The sequence below is a fragment of the Drosophila eugracilis genome, unplaced genomic scaffold, assembly GCF_018153835.1.
Source record: "Drosophila eugracilis isolate 14026-0451.02 unplaced genomic scaffold, ASM1815383v1 contig_2088, whole genome shotgun sequence".
NCBI lineage: Eukaryota > Metazoa > Arthropoda > Insecta > Diptera > Drosophilidae > Drosophila > Drosophila eugracilis.
Window position 1 is genome coordinate 573,055 of NW_024572964.1, and position 24,149 is coordinate 597,203.

At 42.3% G+C, this 24,149-nt stretch overlaps 4 protein-coding genes across 8 annotated transcripts in view; 2 read left to right on the forward strand and 2 right to left on the reverse strand.

Moving 5' to 3' along the window:
- The window catches only part of LOC108104664, a 108,851-nt gene extending 104,302 nt beyond the window's left edge, over positions 1–4,549 (reverse strand). For all 3 annotated transcript variants that reach the window (XM_041817995.1, XM_017210854.2, XM_041817994.1), the window contains exon 1: positions 3,845–4,549. The gene's annotated coding sequence lies outside the window, so the exon portion shown is untranslated. The remainder of the gene's footprint in view (positions 1–3,844) is intronic.
- Positions 4,550–4,846: 297 nt separating this feature from the next.
- LOC108104737 (BLOC-1-related complex subunit 6) lies at positions 4,847–6,034 on the forward strand. Its single transcript, XM_017210973.1, has 3 exons — positions 4,847–5,300; positions 5,363–5,846; positions 5,905–6,034. Exons 1-3 carry the CDS (start codon positions 4,916–4,918, stop codon positions 5,948–5,950), a joined length of 915 nt encoding a protein of 304 aa, XP_017066462.1. The 5' UTR covers positions 4,847–4,915; the 3' UTR covers positions 5,951–6,034.
- Positions 5,962–6,862, reverse strand: LOC108104738 (peptidyl-prolyl cis-trans isomerase-like 1). Its single transcript, XM_017210975.1, has 2 exons — positions 6,657–6,862; positions 5,962–6,572 (listed from the first exon to the last, which is right to left on the reverse strand). The coding sequence occupies exons 1-2, from the start codon at positions 6,737–6,739 to the stop codon at positions 6,125–6,127; spliced, it is 531 nt and encodes a 176-aa protein (XP_017066464.1). The 5' UTR covers positions 6,740–6,862; the 3' UTR covers positions 5,962–6,124.
- Positions 6,863–7,179: 317 nt separating this feature from the next.
- LOC108104663 (homeodomain-interacting protein kinase 2) overlaps positions 7,180–24,149 on the forward strand; it is a 35,595-nt gene continuing 18,625 nt past the window's right edge. For all 3 annotated transcript variants that reach the window (XM_017210850.2, XM_017210849.2, XM_017210852.2), the window contains exons 1-2: positions 7,180–7,411; positions 12,017–12,580. In XM_017210850.2, the coding sequence (XP_017066339.1) occupies positions 12,298–12,580 (283 nt within the window). In that variant the 5' untranslated portion in view covers positions 7,180–7,411; positions 12,017–12,297. The remainder of the gene's footprint in view (positions 7,412–12,016; positions 12,581–24,149) is intronic.

Sequence of the window (24,149 nt, forward strand, 5' to 3'; positions counted from 1 at the left end):
TTCCACTTTATAATCGCTTTATAGCCTAATAGCTTGAAAACTGAGATGAGGCGGTGGCCGAGAGAATCCTAAACCGCTTAGTGAGTAAGCCAAACAAGCTCCGTGGACACCTCCCTGGGACACACCCCTTCTCTATCGAGAAACTCTAAAAAATGCGAAACTATTTGAGCAACATGCGAACCGGTTCTCAACCAACTCGCTGTATAAATTTTGTGTTTTGTCTAGCGAATTCAAGGTTAATTTTAAATGCGAAATAAATAACGCTCAGACTTACAAATAATTTCCGTTTAGGACAAAGACTTTAATTTAGTGCTGGAAAAGATGGAAATTAATTAGCGGCCGGCTAATGATCGACTTCGGCAGCTGACACAGTGGCCAAATGAGATTTTCGTTTACAGATAGTTTGACATAATTTGTAGGCGTGTTTTCCTAACTCCGCCCCCAACGACTTGGGGCGACTTGGCCAGAAAAACATGCAACAAACAGTTGCATGTTCGTGTGCGTCACAAGAAGCTGAGGGGAGAAACACAAACTTGATGCGGAAATGCAGATAAAAAATCAAAAGACGGAGAAAATTGAGAGAAAAACCTTTGGAAAATTAATGAGCTGCAAACAATGCGGACATCGTTAGGGGAAAGATTTTTTCGGAAAAACTCAAAAAGGAGAAGGGAGAAGGCAACAGGCAGAAGACGAGGGAGCGAGGTCAATATTTGGACACCGAAAATACAGAAAAAAGTAAAAGTTAGCCACTGGTAAAAAGGGAAAGGGGAATCTTCATCTCAAACTGATAAACAAATTGAAAAGCCTTTATTGATTCAGACACACGTCTGTCAATGAGATCCAATTTCATTTATCAAACCCAATCAAAACAAAACCAGCGAGTGGAAAACGTGAAGGAAAATTAAAGATTATACAGTACAGTCTTAAATATATGATATTAAATCAAGTAACAATAACAACAAGTATTAAAAACTATTTAAAACTAGTTCATCGAAGGGAAATCTAAGCCAAGGCAACACAGCTATTACAAAAATGATGGCTGCAACCGTAAACACCAGGTAAACGTTTCGCTTTTCATTTTACACCTTCCACCAAAACACAGCCATCAATTGCCTCTCCCCTGCACCCTTCCCCATTGACCCTTCATTTTCCGCTGCTTGTAAACAAATCAAAAAGAGGCCAATCCATATTGGCAGAATGAAGTGGAACAACCAACAAGAACAACAATAACAACCATTGTTTAGAGATGAAATGTTTACGGAACTTCGACAGGCGATTGCAAAATCTCAAACGAAAATGGAGATCACTTAGGGAAAATCACAAGAAGAGACTTCCAATGCTTGTGCTGAAAAAGAGTACTTAGTGCGGGAAATGTTGCGAGATGAGTTCGACCGTGTATATAAAACTGCTAATTGTAAACTTTGCAAGGCGCTGGAGGAGGGGAATACCAAATGAGATCATGCCGCGGAGCTTGCTCAGCGAAGCCAGTGAATCAATGATCAGGAATGCTGTAATTAAACTGAGGAGGAACATGACGGGTGGAAAATAACAGTCGGAGATTGGAGGAGAGTGTGGCAGAGATATAACACCACTGGAAATGAGGGGGATGAATGTGATGAGGGGTGTGCATTAATGCAATAAAGGGTGGGTCAGGGTGAGCTTCAGAAATGAGAGTGAACAAAGCAGAGAGAGCTCTTTTTTCTCAACAATGTTCGTTACAAAATGCTGATTTTGTCCTAAGAATACCATTTTCTAGAAACCTTATTCAATGCTGTACTCAATCAGTTAATTGAATATAATTTGAAAATATGTTACTTTAACAAAGGAAATTCAACTTAATAGTTGAAAATCGGATAAAAACAGAAAACATTATCATCAAAGAAAAGAAAATAAACTTTTAATGAACATAATCATGGAGTAACCAGAGTTTTGAAGTTTCATTCCCAAATTAGTTCCGAAATGAGGAAACAATGGTCAACAACTCGAAAGATGATCCGGCAAAACTTCTAGGGCCATGTTCTATTTATCGAATAGAACTACAAAACTTCAAGATGTTTTTCTGACCTTAATTTGGCTTAGAAAAAATTACAGGAAAACAGTTGGTGGAAAGTAGGAATGCACTCAATTATGTTCATCGAAATCGAATATTGGGAGATTAGATATTGACAATCATTCTCTGGCTCTATTTTCTTTTGTATTTCCTTAAGATTTCTATAATTTTGAACTTCCTTCTAGATGATGGGCACTTCTTTGTCTTCTTTTTCCACATTTATGAGCCGCTAAAAGTGTGGGAGAGAGATTGGGACCTGAAAACTCATCATGTCTTCGGCGCTGAGTCTTCGGCTAAGCAATTTGGCTCTATACTGACCTAAACCATCCCACTACTAATGAGCCATTAACACGCTTATCTCGCAGGAGGAAGAAACATGGCTAAGAGTTTGACGAGACCTGGCCAAAATTGGCCACGCACATGAGATGGGATTTTGATATTTTGGCCCAGAGAGACTCGGCACGTGAGCGTTAAATGCCAAAGCACTTTGGGGTTAAGCTGGGGAAAATGAAAATGAAAGAGCCGAGCGGCGGCGCGAGTGGAAAATAATATGAATTTCCTCAATTAGATTTCTCAGCCGCTGACCCCAAACGAGGCACGATATACTGGAAAACCGAAGGAAAACCGGGGGAGAAGACGAATGCAAATCGCATTAAGACGCGCATTTAATCTGCTTCGAGGCATCGCCTTAACCCCGCCCCAAGGAAAACGGAGAAAAACTAGTGGGAGGAGGGGGTGGTAAATCTAGGAAGAGGGCACTAAAATGTTGCCTTAAACGATTTTCCATTTTCCGCTGGGTCAGCGGGTCATCGAGTGGGCGAGCGGGAAATCGGAAAACCGGGAAAGCGCGCGAGATGAATGCAATATGGAAATCAATAAATAAAAACTACTTTTTTTCATTTTTCATTCAAGTGCTCAACGAGAAAATGGTTGTGGGAAAACCCGAAGGAAACCTTGTTTAAGTGTCGCCTCTGAAATGGAAAATCTTTTCTCTCTTCATGTAAATAACAAGTCTCTTTGAGAATTTGTTTGTTTACAAGAATTGAAGTGCGAACATAGGAAGCACTTCAAAGGGAGAGATCCTTAAAATAACTATTTTAAATGGAAAGCAACATCTGGACTTCTTATTGAGTTTAAACAAAGAAAATCCTTTCTCCGGTTATGTCACTTGCGCTCGTTCTCTTTTTATCGCTTATTTCGCAGCTGTCTGCACTTTGCCGATATAAAAGAAAACCGATTGACAGATAAATAAAAATGAGCCCACGCACAACAATAAAAACAACACGAAAATTCAAATGCACAGTTACAAACACAGGCAAGGTAAAGTGAAGAGAGTGAGAAGGCGAGAGAAGAGGAGCGGGAGAGAGCAAATATTATCGCAGTTATTACGAAATCGCAATCGAAACATAACGGTAGATAGCACCAATACAATAAAGAAAATTGAATTAGACAGAGGGGAAAGAGGTGGTAAGGTGGTAAGATGGTGGGTGGTAAAAGAAGAAAAAACGATCGCTCTCTTTTTCTCTCTATCTGTTTCTCCCTCTTTCACTAGCTGACTGCACAAATTGCAGTTAAACGAAAGAAGCTGAGAGGCAAGAAGACAAAGAATAAGAATAACTGGCTAAGAAGAGAACAAGAACTCAAGAACAAAATAGAAGAAAACACACACATGTGTATAGAGAACGCAAGGAGAGAGCAAATTAGAGAGAAAACGAAAGGTTCTCATTTTTGCACACATTTAACACTTTTATATTTAAATTTCAAATCATTTTCAATCGGGAGGAACAAACTCACTTGTTTTTTTTTCAGCCACGCATGCGCCGAACGAGATTTTATGCCCTACAGATTCCAATTGGAATTTGTACCCCGGCTGCAAAAGTTTTTTTCTTTTGCGTTGCTTCCACACTCACACACATATGCAGCGGCAAATACAAGTGCACGCACTGCAATCGGACAGCGTTTTTTTAACAAAACTTTATTTTATTTTAACCACTTATGTTTCTTGTTTTTCCAGCTATTTTCTCTCTTTTCCTGCTTTTATACACTTTTCGGCCTTCTTTTTCGTCGACTAGCTTTATATTTTTCACATGCACTTTTTAGCGACGCCAACACACACATGCACATACACACATGGCGAGGATGAGGAGAGAGAAAGAGAACAAACACCGATTGCCGTGGCTTCCTTTTTTCGCTTATTCCTCTTTAGCCGCTTATTTCCGATTCTGGCTCATTTTTGGCACATTTTTAGCGGCTGAATTGTTGGCAATACACTTTGCGTACGAACATAAACAATTAAAACGATTTAAGACGCGGCGAGTACGTTAAAAAGCCGAACAATTAAACACAAATCCAAGTTGTCTAGGATTTTTTTTGGTGAAGTCTGGTGCTTCTACCAGTTCCGTTAATCACTGAATTTAGTTAGCCGTTGCACATTTATTTGTTTATCGCGTCGCAAATTTTGTTCAATTTGCTCTGCACGCGCGCCGCAACGAACCTCCCGCAACAACAACAAAAATTAGAGTGACCGGACTGCGATCAAGGTGAAAACGATGAAGAAAAAATAAAAAGTTATCTACGAATTAATCGTGGTATATTTTTTATGTATTTTTTATTTAACGCTTCTATTTTAATTCATATCATTAATATAAAATGTATTCATTCATAAAGGCCGATTGCTGGCAGTGTATGTTTCTTATTTGAATCTACACATCACATACTATCGAAACTACGAACCCGCAAATCGATGTCGATTCTATCGATAGCTCGTGTTTTGGTATATACCAATATTGGCTAAAATTGGTTTGTTTTTGTTTTGCCAAACGTTGGCTGAAGAAAATCTTTTGTTTCATTGGATTTCAGATATAGATGTCGAACCGCCACCAGGACATCCCGATCCGCCCACGCTATGGCTACGTAAACGAGGAGAGTGGCCAGGGGGAGGGAGCACCAGCGAGATCCGGAGCCACTCCCGCATCTTCGTATACGGAGATACCCTTCTTGGCTCAATATCCGGGGGCAGTACCCGAACATGTTCTTCAGGATCTCACGCCAACGGCAGCCGGACACCCCGCAATTTCTGACAATGCTGGAAAGGTGCCAAACGGCGAGAGCTATGTAAATCTTGACTCCGGCGAGGACGACGATCCTGCGGAGGAGGACGATCCCGAGGAGGAGGACAACAGCAACTCAAACAGTAACTCGAAAGATAGTTCCGGCGACATTCAGAGGCACAGACTGAAGGCGGAGAGCAGTAGGACACCTTAGACAACCATTCATTCTTGGGAAGATTACATATTTTCCATTTCTTTGCAGATCTGCCCTATGAGCTGGAGGGCGCCAGTGACTCTGATGGAATGCGTCACTTTGTGGCCCATGATTTGGAGGCCAAGTTGCGCGAAGGAGGGGCTGCAGCTAGCGGTCACACGGACTATTCCTCTGAGCACACAACCCCCTCTACTTCCATGGGTCCCATGGGCGCCCCAACAGGCAACGGCCTTCTTACCCGAAGGTTCCTACAGTCTCGCAACATACCCGAGGTTGACGGCAGTGTCCTGAGCGACATTGAGCTGGAAGCCCAGTACTTGGCCACGTCGGTGGACAACCTGCTGGAGAATCTGGGCAACCTTCTGCACTCTATCTCCTCTATAACCGCCGACAATGTAGAAGTTCATCGGAACGCTGTCAACAAGCTAACGGACACTTTGGACGCAAACATCAAGTGCCAATACCAACTGCTGGCCAAGGCCGAGGAAATCACCAAGTCCATGAAACCCACGGAGCAGCTGGGTCAGCGCATGTAAGTGGGATAGTCCACTCCACACTCTCAAATCTAATGTGTATTCCTATCTCTGCAGCAGGGAGATCAAGCGGCTAGTCGACATGCTGGACAGCACCATGTAAAAGATCTGCGATTCTGTGACCTGGGCAATCGAATAGATTTCTTGTGTTTCTAGTCATTCCATAAATACATCTCAAAAAACCGAATTTGACTCACTACTAAAGGAATTACATATGCTACAGTTCTTTTAACAAGTTCAATCAGGCAGCTTCCTATTAGTTAAGATAGCTTTAATCTCACAGCTTCTCCACCTTGGCCTTAATTATTCTGAGAGGATCCACAGGACGATCGTTTTTGTCGGTTTCCACAAGCCCTATTCGCTTGACCACCTCCATGCCGGTGTAGACCCTTCCGAAGATCGTGTGCTTGTTATCCAACCACTGTGTGGGTGCAAGAGTGATGAAAAACTGTGATCCGTTGGTGTCTGGTCCAGAATTGGCCATCGACAGGATTCCCGCGCCCGTGTGCCTCAGATCGCCGTGCAGTTCGTCGCCGAACTCCGCACCGTAGATTGAGGCACCTCCACGACCAGTTCCAGTGGGATCTCCGCCCTGGATCATGAAGTCCCTGATGATCCGGTGGAACACCACGTTGTTATAGTAGCCCCTCCTCGAGAGCTCGGCGAAGTTTCTGCACGTGTTGGGGGCATGTTTCCAGTACAGTTCCACGGTGATTTCACCCATGCTGCGGGTTACAAATATTTCATTTTATCAAATAACCGAATATGATGTATTGGGTGCGCACTGTACGTAAAATATTTACACTCACCTGGTCTCCAAAGTCACAAAATGCGGCTGCCAAGCCTTGTCGGGAATGCCCGAGGAATTGCCGGTATCGGTTAGCGACAGCATATCTATTGTTTCTTTAATTTACTATTTTCCCGGTAAATTTAAGAAGTTGTTTGTTTACAAGTTGTTTATCACCGAGTTAACCCTCCTTCTAGTCACCTCCCAACACTGTTTTACTAAATGTTAAAATACAACAGATGTGTTATGTTGAATTATCCTAACATTTCTGTTAGAAATATTATGCTTTCTCTATCGGCCGTTAGGGGCGCGTTAGTCGCGATGGAAATGTTCGGAATCCGAACTTCGGATAGAATGTTGTACAATTTTGGCCGCCTTGGCGCTTGTTATTGTACAACGTATCTTTAAAAGAGCAGAGCAACTAAAGCGCCAATGCGGCATAAAAGAAAGAATACATTTTTTGTACAGAATGCGGCCACTTTAATTTCTCGATATTCGATTACAAATATAAAGCAGCTCTGCACCCAGTGGTATTTTTAGCGAGCTCCGCTACGGTCACTCCAGTTTCAAAATTCGACGGAAAAAATCGTGGAAAAATTTGCGGACGGAAATTTCGTCGGCTTGCGAGAAAAAAAACACAAAACAAAGGTGTTGCGTTGCGTGTGTGCGGGAGTGAGCGAACGCGAAAAAAAGAGAGAGGAACGGAATCATGGCGAGTGTTTTTTTATAATCTAATTTCCACAACACTCTCCACATAATCGTAAATGAAGCTAAAATGTAAGCGGAAATATGAAAAGCAATTCCCCAGTGTGTGAGTGTGTTGGTGTGTGTGCCAGAGCGTGTTTTTTGTTTGCTGTGTTGTGTTTGCTGAACGAGAAGAAGCAGAGCGATAGAGAGAAGAGAAACTCGAATGAATTGAAAACGATGAACTCAAAGTAGCGCACTAGTGTAGTGTGTGTGTGACAGAGAGAGTGAGAGAGGGCCATTGTGCACGTGTATTGGTGAGAAAAACAAAGAGCGAAACAATTTTCAATTGCATTTTTAACTTGTTTTCGCCATGGAATTGTTGCTCTACTTGTGTTTTTCATTTGCTTTTGTTAGCAACAATTTATTTACAGGGTGTTTTGTGCCAGCGTCTGTCGTTGTTTTTTGTTTAAGTTCTCCGCTGGGGGCGGTTTCCATATGGGAATGCTAGATTTTTCCACTGCTTTCCTTTAATGCGGGTAGATCTTTCCCTCTCTTTCGCTTGCTTAATTAAAGATTTTGTTTTCAAATTGTCTATCTGGGGAGTCGGTGAAAATTTAAAACATACTTCTATGTATATTTCATTTTTCTATAAATGTAAAGCACCAAAAATAAAAAAAAAAAACTAGCTATTGTTGTGGCCTTTTGCCTATTGGATTATTTCTTAAAATTTAAACTGGCCTATTTGATTTGTATTGTTATTACTAATATGTATGATAATAGGTATACGACTTCTAAAATTGGCATTTTAAATGTATGTTCTGAAAACAATGAAAAATGTTGTAAACAACGATAAGTGAGTCCATAAAGTTCAGCATCGAAATGAGTCTATGTACAACACGAATTTCTTCCACTTTCGGGACTTTCATTCCCTGGGGTAATTTTTATTGTTTGGGATTTATTGCCAACTCTTTTAGCATTTATCAAAACAAAAGCAGAACAACAACAGGCAAGCGGAAATCACTTCCTTTTGCCCTCCCCTTTTCGGCTCTCTCTCTCTTTCACTTATCCCTCTTGCTTATCCTCCTGTGACGCTGCGTCATCATAATCACCAACTCAACCGTTTGTCGATTCATCAAAGAAACCGCCGCCGGCTGGTCTCTTCTCTCTCGCAGCGTACGCGCTCTCGCCTGCTCATTCAAGGATACCGAAAGAGAGAGTCGGAGAGTGGGTCCGCTCTCTTTCTCCATTTCCCTCTGGGTTTTTTGTATGTAAATCATTTAAAGGGAAATTGTTGCACAACTTTAACGAGGAAAGGGGCGGGGTAGGTGGAAATCGTGTTGCGTGGGCGACTGCTTGTGGGTTTTCCCGGCTTAGCCTCTTCCGCACTCCCCTTTTGTCCACTTTGGCAGCTGTCAATTAAAGCTTACAGGAAAAAAGAAAACTCGAAGCTTCCATATGTTAGGTTCCCTCCCACGATTCTCCACCTCCAACAGCTGTTGGAAAGTTTTCCAAATGAGATTAAGTGTGGGGGGAGTGGAGAACTGGGGGTTCATAGCTAGCTTTATTGGCCTGTAATTGATGCCCAGGCTGCCAACCATATTGCTGATTGAATTGTGGCGTTCTCGCTGCGGGGAATACAAAAACGGGTGTGGACAACCTAGAAGACTGCTGACGTTGCCACCAAAACCCGTTTAAGCTGCAACTAATCGAGTCTTCTGTGGGTAAAACCCCGGGGACACAGACTCGTAAAACTGCTATCCTGCTGGGCCTGAATAAGGCCCGAAAATCCATTTCAGATTTAGGGCTCAAGGCAACATTCCGCTACATAATATCTTAATTACCTAAAGGACATCAAAACGATACATATGTTAACGAAGGGTACTAACTAGTGAGTTACTTGTTAGGTCTTCTTCATGCATATAACAACCCACGTTTGATCAAATTATTCAGTTTTGCAATTTGGAAACCATATGTTTTCTTTTGATCCTTTGCCGGGGAAACAAAGTTTTCCACAGCCACCTCCTAACCCTTTCTCCCAAGTGAACCCAACGGTTCCTTGGATAAGCTAAAAATATGTTTCACCCACACAACCATTTCCATCTCGTTCTATGTGTGTAATTAAGTCTGCCCACAACGCAAGTTCTACCTCTGCGCCTATTTTCACCCGGCGGCTGTTCAACGAAACCACTTTGTCCCATTCGCACATCACAACCCTCTCTCGGCCCACCGCAAAAAAAAAACTATTTCGCAAGGTGCCCCTTTGCCGGTTCTTGGCCTCCCTTTTGCGCTTTCTCCTTCCCTTTCGCCTTGTTTCTGCTGCTGACGAAAATCCTTACGTGTCAAATGGAGCCCCTCGCACTGTTAGTTGCCGCCCGGGAGGGGCATCCACGTAAGCAATCAAGCCGTGCATGAGCCTTCCGACGGGGAAATACCCCTTACTGTGATTCCTGGTTGTTGTAGATGAAGAAAGTCGTTTACATATCATTAATTTTCCACGTAGTTATTGCTTAATCAGTTCCAAGAACTGTGCTTAACATTAGTGGACATTCTTTTCTTTGTTTTCTGAGAAAATGTAGACAGCGGTGTCATAAATTGAGTCTTTATCTATCCTAAGAAGATTGACAAAGGGCGTGATAAATACTGTACTTTATCCAAATGGGTATTACCAATATAATAAGGTTAAGAAATAATCATAAGATATGACAGTGAGATGCATGCAACCGCAGGATGTTATACGGTAGCAAATGAAGGGAAAACCAAAACAACAACCACAGCGAAAGAAAGCAAAAATAATTTCGCGATTCGTCCCCCGGGCAGAGCTTTAAAAAAGTTGCAGATTGAGCGAGGGGCAACGGGGAGTGTGGTGAGAAAGGGGCGGCAGGACGTGCCAAAGAGCGAAGACGGGGCCTGCGCAGGCGCCCGGAAGAATCCAGAGAAAGAGCCAGAGCCGCGCTCTCTTTTTTCGGCTCTGTGGCAACAAAGTTTCGGTGCCTCCAGTTCCAAAGTGCCTCAATTCTTCGATTCAGAGTCTCCACAAACGGCTTCGCGAGCGGACGTTGCAGCCATAGAAAGTACACATAGCTGTTGAGGAAGTACCAGCTACAGAAAGCCAAGATATATATGTATATATATATATATATGTGTGTTGAAGCTGCTGCGAAAAAAGGTGCAAAACAAATTAAAATGCATAAATAAACACCAGACTAGCTGGCAGGTGTTTAGCGGTGTACATGTGTGTGTGTGTGTGTGCTTGTGCGGTGAAATATTACGAAAGAAAACCTTTTATGTTTTGCAATTTTCCTGCAAACAAATCAACGAACATAAATATTAATTTTGGTTACACCCAAAATGAGATGATGGACAATAACAGCAACAAGAAGAAGCACGGCAAACTTGTTTTATGCCCGGTTTCGGATTTCGACCTCTTCTTTTCCTTCTTCAACTTCTGCCGACGTCGGCGTCGTTAACTAAACGCCGTCGTATTAGTCGTCAGTTAGTGAGTGCGTGTAAATTGCCTGCTGCTGTACTTTGAGAGGGTATTGAATATCCAAAAGTCCCATTCTATGATTTCTAATATTTTCACAAGTCAAAAGAATGTATCAAGTACTGGGATGCTTCGATACATAACTTAGATATAACACTCTAATATCTTGCCCTTCAATCTACTAGTTATAGTACATGTTGCTTGTGTTGCTTAGCAATGTTTATGAGGTAAACTTATCTATGTTCTAACTAACATTCTGGTTAGCGGCAACACTCTAAGCGATATCATATCAAATTCAGATATAAAAAACCCGCCATAGAGATATTTTAGTAAATGTTTACTGGATATCTTTAGGATTCTAGATACTCGGCAGCTGGGAACCAAGAATCCATTCAATAACACAGCCTGTCCCTCTTCCACTGCCTGGGCAACCCATTAATATCTTCGGAACCGGCTTTTTGTTTGCTTTAATTTGTTGTTCCTTCTGGCAGATGGTGATTTTGTTGTTGTTGTTCTTTTGGTGTTTTTGGTTTGGTAACGAAAGTTGCCAATTAGGTTTAATTTTGGGGCCTCGTAGATTGCTTTGCAAAGTGCGTAGAAAAGGGTTTGCTGGTGTGTATCTGTGAGGGCGAGCAGTGCGCGAGTGTGAGTGTTGTTTGTGTGCTGGCCCAAGTGCGTAATCTCCAAAATGTTTTTATTGTTGTTTGTTGTTGCTTTTTCGTTCTTTTGCGGTTCTCGCTTTCGGCACCCAAAATTTGTTTGCCTTTTTTTATAGTTTTCTCTCTTTCACATCGCTTTCTGCGTAGTTTAAGTGCTGAACCGAGTGAAAAACATAATAAACTACAGTGGACTCTGGAATAAGCAGATCTGTACTTTGAGAATAAACAACTATTTGCGTAAGAAGATATACACCGAACTTGGGGTTTGATAAACCAAACTATTTAATAAACATATTTATGAATTCCATCACTTTGGGCAAGTTCTCTTGACGAGTGTTCTCTGTTCGTGTGATTATTGTGTGTGTGTGTGTGTTTGAACAACATACTTGAGTGGAAATTTTTAAAAACTAATTAAACTAAACTTGTATACTCCGTAGGCAGGTGTGTGCGTATGCGAGTGTTTTTGTGTTATTTCTGGAACGTGATTTATGGCGAATTTCAGTTGCAATTATTTCCATACTAATCGCTACTCCGTACTCTCTCTACTTGCAGATTCTCTTTTAATTTGGCATAAATTGTATTTGTCTTGAAAAAAAAGTATATTATTGTAAATATATTCTCTTCGTATAAAATTTTACTTAGAAAAAGTCCAAAAGTTGAAATTAAATTGAAATTTCAAGGGAGTCACTCGAAATTAGCCAGTGATCCAACACGTTTTGTGCATAGTTTGTAAGGAGTCGGAAAAGGCGAACGGAAAACCCAGAAAACCAAATGCAAGCCAACTGAGTGCGAGGGAGAGAGCCGACCACGCCAGAGCGGGATAGCATGCGCCAATGAAAACGTCGCACCATTCAAAAGCGTCCGATTTCGTTGACTACGCCGTTGCCGGGGGCGGGGGATCCGGATTCTGTCCGGGATTAGGAGCGGGATTATCAGCCAGGGCGGCGTCCTTCTACGGCGATCTAACGGTAACGGCAACTGCGGACGGGGCGCGTCATCAGCAGCAGCAGCAACAGCAGCAACAACAACACCAGCAACACTCGCTGCGTCAACCTGCAACATCGACATCATTATCATCATCTGCGGCAGCAACCAGCAAGCGAAAACGTCAGACAGGTGAGTGTTGCAAGCATAGTGTAGATATATATCTGTATAAATAGTAAGGCAAAGGGATGAATCACGGGTTATTTGTTTGCAATTTCAATTTCCTTCGTTTGATTGCACCTTTGCACAGTGATAACTCATCGATAGCTGACAATCGCTTGATTTGCTTTAGTTATCGTTATCACACACGCGCTGTGGCAAATACTCCGATGCTACTAACACTAGGCGCAGTATTTATTATTATTGGTTGCCGTGCCATATTTCTTGTAGGAACTCTTATCGCCTGATTTCCCTCACCTTCTCCCTTTTCCATTGTTGATTATCACAATAGACGCCATGGCAACTTTTTGGGCGAGAGCGAGGAGGCGATAATTCACATGGTTTGTCGCCGTTTCTCTTTCGGTTGTTTTGTATTTTTGGGTTTGTGGACATTCCCAGACTTTGTTCTGTATTGTTTTTTTTTTTTTTTCATACATTGTCGTTCACACTCTTTCACGCTATCCGCGATTACGTTTGCATGCTCGAACATGTCTGTCTTGGCGCTTGAAGAAATTTCCCTCCTATAATCCCTGTGAAATTTGTAGATGTGTTGACGTTTCCCTTGCTGCCTTACTTTAGGCGCATTTTCGCCGGGCTTTATGACTACTGTGAGGTATTGTTTGATATCTCACAAGGTCCCTCGTACTTCCCCAGCTCATTGAAAATTCCATCGGACGCAATTACCACCCCAATTGTCTCCCAATCTAGGTTTTCGCGTTTGAGCTTCTCCGCCACCTTGCCTCGCCGCATTTTCTGTATTTTCTGTGTTTCTTTCGGTTTATTTATTTTTCGCTTATTGCGACTTATAAAAATATTTCAGTTGTTTGCGCTTCCATCGCCGCCGCCTGTTGTCGTCATCGCAGAGTGGCTGGAATGTTTTTCATTTCATTTCGGTACCTTTTTCCCCTTATTTCTGCTCTTCCCTTCTGCGAATTGTTAATCTGGTTTTGTTTGGCTTGCCACTAATCGAGATAATGCTTACATACTATACGTATTTTTCACATTTTCGGGGGTTTTTGATAAGGGAACGCGATTAATATACTTCTGGTTTGTTGTTGGTCAGAGTTTTAGCTCGAAGATAGCTTGGATACAGAGCACAGATACACTATTCGAATCGCTCTTGATTTTCCGGCTGTCATTGAGTAGATATTTACTCGTACATCCACAATCTTATCGCCAGGAAAAGTTTGTAATTAATTTCAGGCAGAAGTACGGGAGATCATTGCCATAGGATTAATCTAGTTTTATAGGCCACAGGGATTATTGTTTTATTCAATAAGACGGTTTCATATTTGAGTTCTCTTTTTTGCGATAACAATAGTGAAAATCATCGTGATATCGAGCTTAGTTTTCTTCTCGTAGCCTGCACTTCTCACCTCACGTCTTCTCATTCTGCCCTAATTAACTTCTCCTTCAGCATTCTCGACTTCCTCCCGCAGACTATCTGTATCTTTTTGCCTGTCTGTCGATCAGCGGCATCTAAAAGTTTCCGCTTAGTTTGTTGCCTTTTCATTACTGCTCCGTACAGCAGCACTTTCGCCCATAAATCTCCGCCGGCTGCTAATAATTTGAGCTCACTGTGAGCCCTAACCCCGCAGAATTTCCGCGTCGCCTTTTCTCCCGGGGATCATGTTGAGTTTGAGTGGGTGAAAGGAGCTTAGGCAGCTGTGCAGGCAACCCAGTCTTCGGGTCCAGGTCTGCTATTTCCCCAATTTCCACAAGTCTCTTGCCGGCTCTATCCCCTGTTCTTCCCCTTGCTCCGTCTGCCTGTGTGGGCGTTCTTCTTTTCGCAATTTCACCCGGCACACACACAGATACACACTAACACAAAGCCATAACCGGTGCGCCTTGCCTACACTGGAGCCTGTGAGTTTTTGGGGTATCTCTGTTTTCTCCTTAAGGATGTTAATAATAATATTAATATTTCTATCGGAGTTTAGGGTAATAAGGTAATAATTGGAAATATCTTCCATTCACTTCTATAATAAATATGAACTTACTACCTTTTTGAGTATCAAGAGAGATGTTTCGTACGTTCTGAGGGGAAATTTCATAAAAACACCCAAAAGGGTATTCACAGCAATGGCCTTTCATTCGCCGTCTTGCTACTGTTCTCGTTTGCCTCTTCTTTAGGGTACCTCTAATAACGAGAATCTTTCACTTTGTCCCCTTTTCTGAGCAGCCTGATGCCGTTATTCTATGCTCTAGAGATGCCTCCGTGAGCGTGATAAGTAAATATGGGGTAATCACAATAGAGCAGTATGCATATATGGAGAATCAGAAGCACCCGTTCATGAAGCTACCCGAATTGGGCTGAGAACAGGTTCCACCGTCTGGGTTCCCGAAAACAAACAGGTTCCACATGTCGAACGTGTCCAAACTGAATCCCCAAAGGGAAATTGGTACACGCGTGCATCTCTCATTAAAACTCCGATGGCTCCCCGTTCTCCGGCTCCCTGTTTCCCTCCCCCTTGCCCCTCTAGCTCCTCTCTCTCTCTGTTCTCTAGCTACTTGGTTATGTGATACGTTAATGGCGTCTGCGTGTGCGTGTCTTTCGGTGTTCCCTTTTGCGACACGAAAAAAAAATCAGAAAATAAAGCCAAAAGCAGCGAAGGTTTCTTCAAAGACATTCTACCAAGCCCACGCACCAGCAGAAGACGCGGGGAGAGAACGAGATGGGGTTAGAAGGGAACGAGAGGGCAAGGCTCACATGTCAATCAGTCCCTTTCTGGCACGTTGCCTTTGCCGTCAAGAGACGTCCAATTTGGCTGGAAATGAATTTTTCACATTTCTGTTGGGTCTAAAAAATAAACATAGAAATCTGTCACTAGAATATCATCCTGAAAAGTATAAAGTATATTTGTATATCTAATTTGTTTGCCACAAAAAGTGAGTTTCTTCAGTCTTACCCCGGCAGTGAATAAAATTAGTTTAATAAACAACTTGTAAGCTTAAATAATGTTGAATCGTGTGATTTAGCTTGTTGAATTTGTTTTTATTTTTGGCCCAACCCGAAATATAATATTTGGCCACTCGGTGACATGTGAAGAAAAGACGAGAAGCGGGCAGAAAGAGACGAGCGAGAAATGTAAATGAAATTTCCATGCAAGACATCACGTAGGCTCAAAGTGCAGAGGCAGCGAAAAGTTGAAAACACGAAAATAGGTAAACAAAATTCAGGTTCCGAAATTCGGAATGGTTAAGTAAGCTGAAGACTCCGACCCGTTGCAAATTCATGAGGGAATGTTCTCTAGCGTGAATATCTTTTTGGCTCAAACTAAGGATCTGGCCAGGGGAAAATCAATATCAGATAGGAAATAGTTTCGTTATAACTCAAAAGTCAAAATTCGAGAAGGTCAAACGGGGCTTGGGCGGGCACTTAAAGGGTCCGCCACTCAGGAAAACTCGTGAAAATGACAGCTGTCCGTGATGACTGTATATATCTGCCAGCTACACAGATACTCGGACACTCAGATACTCAGATACACAGCTACACAGCTACACGGACACTCAGCTCAAGTCGGCTATGGCGAAAGCAAACATTTCAATTAACCAAACGCAAGGCAGCCGTAAAAAAGAGAGGCTAGATAAGTAGATAGACAGAGTGGATAAAGGGGGGGGGATGGGCGGAATTATCTTTATGCTGTGTATTTATTTTGCTTAGCTTTTCCCTCAATTATTTCTGACATGCCACCGATTTGACTTCTGGTGTTGTCATACGTGGGCCATATATTTTCTGATATTTGATGGATCGGATGGGTCGGTTAGAGTCGAGGCCAGGCAGCAAATTATATGAAGAATTTCTGAAATCAATTTTGCAATTTTCCTACAACACCGCACACGATCCCATCATTAGTAACTCAGTTAATTGATGAATCTAAATTCAACTTTGCCATTCTAATTTGCCATATTTTAATTTGATTTTCATTCCCTTTCATTACAGGTAAGCAAAAAGCTATTAGACGATCCCCATGAGGTGCTTGCCTAAGTGAGTTTCAATTTGATTAATTCGAATATGATAATCCCCGGGAAGATCTGAACTTTCTGTATGTAACCGAAGCCGATTTCGTTCACGGTTAGATGGCTTTCGGCCGCCTCTTTACGTCTTTCTCCTCCTGGATGTACTCGTACATACCCGTACATTGATTTCGACTTTGTCGGTTTTTTTGTTGATTTTTGAGCTCGAGTCTCGTTTCTCTGAAAGATCTTCGCTGGGCGGCAGCAGCACCAGCAGCTTTGAGAAATCGGACCAGTTTCAGAACTTGTTTCGCGTGTCTGTGGACGCTCATTGCGCATACAGTTGCCAGTTTTAATTGAGTTTGCAGTCCCCGAAAATGAAGAAAGAATGCCGGGGATGCAATAGTCGACTGACAGATACCTTCTACCTAAGGGAAAAGGGTTGACAAGGAGGAGTTCAGCCTATAAGCTTATAGAATATCTTCCTCATTTAATCTGAACAAAAGCAGTCGATTCATAATTACCCTTGAGACCCACAATTCAAGGGTACAATAACCAGCAACTTCAATTGGCCATTAAACGCCGCCTCCATTGCCTCTCTGCTGCTGCTTTGGAGTCTCCACTCTTTGGTTGGCAGCTTGAGGAACGGCACAAATGGAGGTCAACTTAAAAATTTATTAAATACTTAAAAGAAACACAAAATAAAGAAGAAGTAAGAAGCAGCCAGAAGAAAATTCGCCAACACGAGTTGGTTTAAAAGCTTAACTTCTGCAGCTCCCCCTACTTTGTACAGCTGCGGGCAATAAAATGTTGCAGGAAAAATGATCAAAAGAGGTATCTCACAATCTCACAGCTGGAGAATGCGTGGCAACTCCCGAGTCTGAGAAGAACCTATCTGAAAGTAGAAATCTATATTTGTGTTTGGCTGGCTTAACCCATTTAAATACAAATGCTGTTAATGCTACCACGTTGACCTCAGGTGTGTATCCCCTTTAGACTGTAGAGCGGTAAACCTTGAGGTTGCTGCTATTGTAGAGCGGCAGAGCGGGCTGTCAATGTCTGCGTCACTTGTTTTATTGCCCGTCTGTTTTGTAGTGCGGCTGTGTGCGTGCGTATCTGTGCGTGTGACAATGCAGGGCCTTTTACTCGAATTGTATTCCACAACGTTCCAGCAGATACTGAGAGACAGAAATACAGATTCAGATACAGATACAGATACTTTGACAGTTGCAGATACAGATACGTGCGATGTCGTCTATGGAAATTGAGACTAAATTGGGTTAACAAGTGTTAATGGACAGAGATCTGGCACCTCCCCCCGCCCTTCCACCGCACTCCCATTTAAACGAAAAACTGCATCGACACTGAAAAGGGAACCAGAAATCAACAGAGAACGGAAAAGATACTTTGGAGATTCTGTGGGAATGTGCCACTAAATCTTTTCCTCTGCCCGAAGTACAGTAAGCTGCCCCAGAGAAAGCCGTTCTTTCAAGGCAAGCCAAGAAGTTATGGAGAGAAATTTAAGAACTTGACGAGAGACGAGTTCGAGCGGCATTCAGGTATTAAATTAAATTTGAAATTGACATTCTCTCGTTATCCCTTCGCCGTATCAAAATGCCTCTCGCATTTCGCTTTCAATTTCTATTTCGATCAATCAATTTTAATGAAATTTCCCAGAACTTTTTGGCGGCAGGCTGCTGTGGCATGCCTCCCACCTTAGCACCCACCTCATAGACACCTTTAGAAAACAACAACCCACCCACACACGAATTTACATAGCCACGGATTACGCAAAGCGGAGGGCTGGTAAAAAGATTAGAGGGAAACTTAAGTAGAAGAAAGAATGAATGAAAGTAGAATTACAATTAGGTACAGTGGAGACTCGCTATCAGTGGCAGAGTTTGTCGTACATACTGATATTTTCATAAACTTAGATTATGATTGAAGAAGAAACTGGTCGTGTAATTTGGTCAGCTTTTAAGACTATTTGTATATCTAAGAATAAAAAACTTAGCAGCCACTGCATCTGCAAGTTAAGTAGTATCAAAGCTGCTTAAGCCAAGGAGAGGCGGAGAGGGAGGTGTGAGGAGGTGCAACAAAGTGTGGTAGGTGCGAAGAAAGGCAGAGGTGTGTGTAGAAAGCGGCGAGGCACACAGAAATAGAATTCTCGGACTTACACAACAAGTTCAGCGGAGGGTGGAATACACACTCATGAGATACAAAGATAGATACAAGTATAGATCGGGCGGCGGCAGTAATTGGTGGGTGGACCTAGGGGCCTTGCCTCCGTCACAACACATTAAACGCAATTATAGAAAGTCAATTGGGAAGCAACAGCAATAGCAACGGCAACAGCGACAAAAGCAGGAACAACGAATTTGTGCGAAGGCGTTGAAAGGCTGCAGAAAAAAAGCGACGTCAACGTGAAAAGCGGCTTGGGTTGGGTTACACACAAAACGAAAAGCTCGAATACATTTTCCTCCTGCGTTGACAGGAGAGAGGAAAAACCACCTCAACACGTGCCTCTATTTGCCCGTTTTGTCCAGATTGGGTCTTTTTCCCAATTACACTGCAAGCTTCTCTTCTTAGTTCTAGTCGAGATATATATAGTGAGTAACTTATAAGATCAAGATAAATCTATTACTTTCAAGTACTTTTGCTTTCTCTGTAAAGGCAGAAGATACTTTCATTACTTTAGAAAACCTTGTAACAGGAAACCTTTTCTTTGAGTGTATTTATTCTACAGACCCCGCAATTTCCCTGAGTTTCTCATCGCTTTTTGCTAATTCCATTTTGCATGCTGGGACGCCCTGCAGAGAAGTTTCTATTAAAATCCTTTCCTCGCTGTGGGAATAGATAAACAAAATGGGTGGCACAGGGCGGTGGGGCGGTGGAAAAGAGGGACTGGAAATGTGAGAAATGTATGAAAATTCAATAGTGCCTACTGGAATACTTGGGGGAAAACTGTAGTAGGGAAATACGATATTTACCAAGGATTTAACCTACAGCATATGCTATAGATACCTTTTTTGGGAAGGGAGTCCCCACTCCTCTTGGAGTTTTCATTTTTTCATAGCTTAATTTGCAAATTCCCTTTAGATTAGCGGCTGAAGTCCAAAAGTGGCTACACCCACCTCCTATGTTTGTAGTTTTTATTCAGCTTATCGAACTATCTGGCTGTGGTTTACCTGTTTACCTGTTATTATTGTCATTTTCGCTTTCTACAGGTGTGTAGTTGGTTGGCGGCTGTTGTTGCTGCTTTGCGGCTAAATTGGATGACTAATGGGAGATTTCGCTGTAGCTGTCGCTGTTTTGCTGTTTTTCTGTTTTGCTGTTCGCTATTTTTATGCCTTTTTGCCTCTGCTACGTTTTAAGGCCAAAACAAGTTTTCAACTGTTTTTGTTTTCATTCGCTTGGGCAGGGGCGTTCCACAAAATACACAACAAAAGCTGAAGTTTTAGAGTTAATGTTTGGGTTTCTAGGTATTTATCTTCTTTTTTTGGATACAACAAACGAAACTCAGTTCTCCGCTGATATGCGGATATGAGCAGATATTAGAATACATTTAGATTAGACAAATTTGCTTAGCCTTCAAGGCTGCGTCTGCTGAGAAACCTTCTGCGATATCGCCTTTAATTTATCGATTTAGTTAACTTGTAATCGGATGTGCTTCATAGACTCGATTGATGGGCCTTGTCAGGGCTTCAGGAAGTTTCGATTGGGCGTAATTTGTTATTCCCTTCTTGGTAATTGGAAATCCAATTGAAGTAATTCCTTCAAATTTAATTAGGAACAAAATAAGGAAAATTGCGTAAACACATTTCCCTCTTTCTTGGCAACTCACCATCTTCGTTTTGTGTAGCTTTTGTTTTGACTTACCACGCCCAATTCCTTCAATCTTAAATTGTGCATTTCAAGCGTTTCGACTGAAAAGTCGGAGGAAAAGCCAGCAAAATGAAAATATTGAATATGCCAAAAGACGTTTTCGACGCTGTTGATGTTGGCATGCACGAATGCGAGAGGAAAAACATCAGAAATACACGGCAAAGTTATGCGACAGCAATGTGGCCCCCTCCACTTACCCTTCACCCACTGGCAAGTTGAGGCCAAGCGGGGAAAGCAGGGGGAAAAGGCCGACATTCCCTTGTAAAACTCGTCCATAAAATGCAGATAAGAAAGGCAAAAAAGGCACAGCCAAAGTGCAGTTAGGCAACATTGTGGTCTGCCTCCTTGTGCTTTACTTTTTATTGCCGCACGTTGCGCCTTTAAGGCGGCTCGCACATATTTATTCTTGTCTTATTACACAAATTTAAATATTTTAAATGAAATTCGCGGCGTGCTCGTTTCTCTTGTTCTTCCTGCCTTCGGTTGGGCAATTAAGTTGAAAATATTCTTTCTGCCTTCATTCTCTGTTCTTTGCGATTATTTTTCGGACTTGCCACGCATTTCACTTGCCTCATTCTCCTTCTCACTGCCTCTGCTGGTGACCGCTGAGTGGGCCAATTGCTTTAATTTTACCCTTGCTAAAGGTATCGTATAATCAGTAAACATTATCATCTGCTTTTGGGCCAAAACTAAGATGGCCAAACTGAATATTATCAAAAGAACTAAAATTTCGAAAGGGTATGCTAGGCTTCTTCAACTTATTTGCCTAATTAATGGACATTTCATCACAGACTTTTCTATCTCTGCTTTTCTTCAATGCTTCCTTTTATCTTACTTTAATGACTCGACTTTGTGGCGCCTATAGGCAATTTTCCCAGCAGTTCGGTGATTTCACTCTTTCTAGTTCTTCCATTAGTAGGTATCTATTAAGGAACTCTTTTGATTACTATTCCTATCTATAAGGGCTGTTGATAATTGATATTAAAAGTGTAAAGTAACAACTGATAAGTGTAAACAAGCAGTGGTATGCCTGTAACTTTGAAGTAAAAGGAATACTTCTCTGAGGTTTTCCCACCACTTAAAGTTTTTCCAGCCCTTTCGCAGCCACTCAACTGACAAATTCCTGAGTTCGTCTCATTTAACTAGCCTGAAAATATTCCACAAATCTAAGCAGCAATTCAGGGCTTACCCTCTGGGTGGCTGGCTTTGATTAATAAGTGCGAGAAGCGGGATTAACGACAATAACAACCGCTCGGACATTAATTATGCATTTTTGTATAATTTATGAATTTAATGTTTTACATTTTTGTATAATTAATTAAACGAATGCTTACTTGTGTGATGAATTATGTTAATAGCCTTCGTCTGTCTTTCTCTGGGTTTCTCTCTCGATTCTCTGTGCAATTGGTGAGGGGGTGGTCATGGGTGGCGAAGAGGTTGCCAAGGGGATTGGGGGGACTAACTACTGCCAACTGTCAGCCCACATTCACATTCAGCGGACGACGACGGCGCCAAACTTTTCCACCAGCCCACTCGAGCCAAGTGAAACTTGTCGTTCGTCCTCGGCCCCTCTTCTCAGTCTGTGGCTGCTGCTATTTATCCCCCTTCCCACCCTGGTGATGCCCCCGTTTAGTCCACTGTACTTGACTGCGTCTCTGAGTCATAGTTTCCCATGAGTTTGCTTGCTAGCTGCCTCCATTTGCTGCGAAACAGTTTGCATACCCTCTCCCAAAAAGGGTTGCCTCCGGCTGGCTTGACAAGTGACTCATCTGCAGGGAACTGTCCCCTTAATAGGTTTAAAAATAGATCTGTATTAGCATGCCTGATGGCGGGCTGATTCGGATGTGATTCAAAATGATTTATGAAGGCGAATCAAACTGAAAACTACAATAATGCTATTACGAATGCTATGTGTCAGTAACAGTGTTTTTGTACTCTATTCTAAACCAATTTCAAAATAATTTCCTCTTGATAATTTGGCTGCTTCGTAATCCCATAAGCGTGTTCCATCTTCGACTAAGAACTTCCCCCAGCTGATGGCCCTCTGTTCTTGCTAGTCAGTTGCTGTAGCTCTGCGGCTGCCCCTTCCTCTTCCATTAGTCATTGGCCATTCGCTTGGCGAAATGTTTGCAACATAAACCCACTCCCCAGCTGTGGATATTGGCGTTGCTTCAGCCACCCCGAAAATGGATTATAGACCAGTGATGTCAGCGGGGTCTGCTGTTTTCGTAGCAACAACCCACTGCCAACCACCCCCTGGGCCAAACCCTTAACCTAGCCCAATGTCACTGCTAGTTTTCGCCCTAAACGAAAACAAGAAGTTTGTGTTTTGCTCAATTTGTTGTTTGGGTTGCTGTCTGCGCTCCTCTCTCTTGCCATTTTCCGTTACTGGCTATCCGAGTTCTGTTTTGTCTGGGTTTTTCCCAGAATTTTCTGTTACGAGAAGAAGTGCTCTTCCTCTTGTCATTTTGCCATTTTCGCCATCTTCCTATGAAATTTCATAAAGTTTAGCTTGCGTTTTTTGTTTTGTGTATATTCTTATGTTAATTTATGAACAATTTTCCCTTTTATCGCCGGCCACTCAATTTCCCATCCCTCCGGATTTCCCAAGGTTTCTTCCTTCTGAACTATTTCGTCTTCCTGACATGCCATATGCTTATAATTCCATTTGGATTCCCAGCTCTCGACTTGAAGTTTTCATTTCCGTTGGACTATTTTCGGGGGTAAACTTTCACGCCCACTTTTATGGGCATGTCCGTAGTGGTGGAGGCGGTGGCGGAGGCGGAGGCGGAGGGATCTTCGGTATTGGCTTCCTTACGGGTCTTTGAACTTGTTTTCTTTGCGTTTTTGCTGCTCATAACATTAAATGTGGCCTTTGTTGTTCTTAGCCGGTTCGAGTTCTTCGGCTGGTTCGACTTTATGGCTGTTGCCTGAAATGAAACACATTTCGTGCGTTTTATACGTTCGCCATGGCGTATGAGTAATATTTTGTGTTTTTATTGCGTATACGTCGTGTGGTCGGTCGTCCGTTCGTTTTTGTTAATGAAATGTGTTTCTACACCTCCTCAATATATTCAAAATTATTCAATACAAGACGTAATTAGAGGCAATTAAAGGGGGAATATTGGAATGGTAAAATGGATAAATAAAAGTGAGGCATAGCTTGGTTTTCTTTCTGCCGATCTGTTTAGGAATTTACACGACTATATTGACATTCCTCGTACTCGTTTTCAAGCTGAAAAAACTCCTGAAAAATCGTTTTGAAATATTCAAATGCCCATGCAAAAGAGGCGTGTCAATTACATTAACTAGAACATGCCATAGCCGACCAGCAACCAGCGACCAACAACCGGCAACCAACAACCAATCAAGCGGCAATGGCAAATTCCTCCTTCGCCCCTGTTATGGCCATAATTCATATTGCATCGATTGATCCATATTTTATAATAGCCGAACACAAACAGCGAGCAGACCAACCCAATCGGAATTGGCTTATTTTCATTCCGTTCCATGGGGTTGGCTGGGTGGGTGGCTAGAAACGAGGCTACTCCAAAGCCGAAAACGGGGGCGGGGTGAATAATTCATCACTCAAGTGTCGCACTCACGACCCATAACTCACGTCCACTTCAAGCCGATTACAAAGGGAATTTTCTAAATTTTCCTACGTACGAGCCACTGCACTGAAACAACAATTCTGCCG

Excerpts from the sequence above, each read along its gene's own strand:
- LOC108104738 (XM_017210975.1), bottom strand. The coding sequence starts at position 6,739 with ATGCTGTCGCTAACCGATACCGGCAATTCCTCGGGCATTCCCGACAAG. Across the intron at positions 6,573-6,656 it reads TTTGTGACTTTGGAGACCAG|CATGGGTGAAATCACCGTGG; the intron begins GTGAGTGTAAAT and ends TGTAACCCGCAG.
- LOC108104737 (XM_017210973.1), top strand. The coding sequence starts at position 4,916 with ATGTCGAACCGCCACCAGGACATCCCGATCCGCCCACGCTATGGCTAC. Across the intron at positions 5,301-5,362 it reads CAGACTGAAGGCGGAGAGCA|ATCTGCCCTATGAGCTGGAG; the intron begins GTAGGACACCTT and ends ATTTCTTTGCAG. Across the intron at positions 5,847-5,904 it reads GAGCAGCTGGGTCAGCGCAT|CAGGGAGATCAAGCGGCTAG; the intron begins GTAAGTGGGATA and ends CTATCTCTGCAG.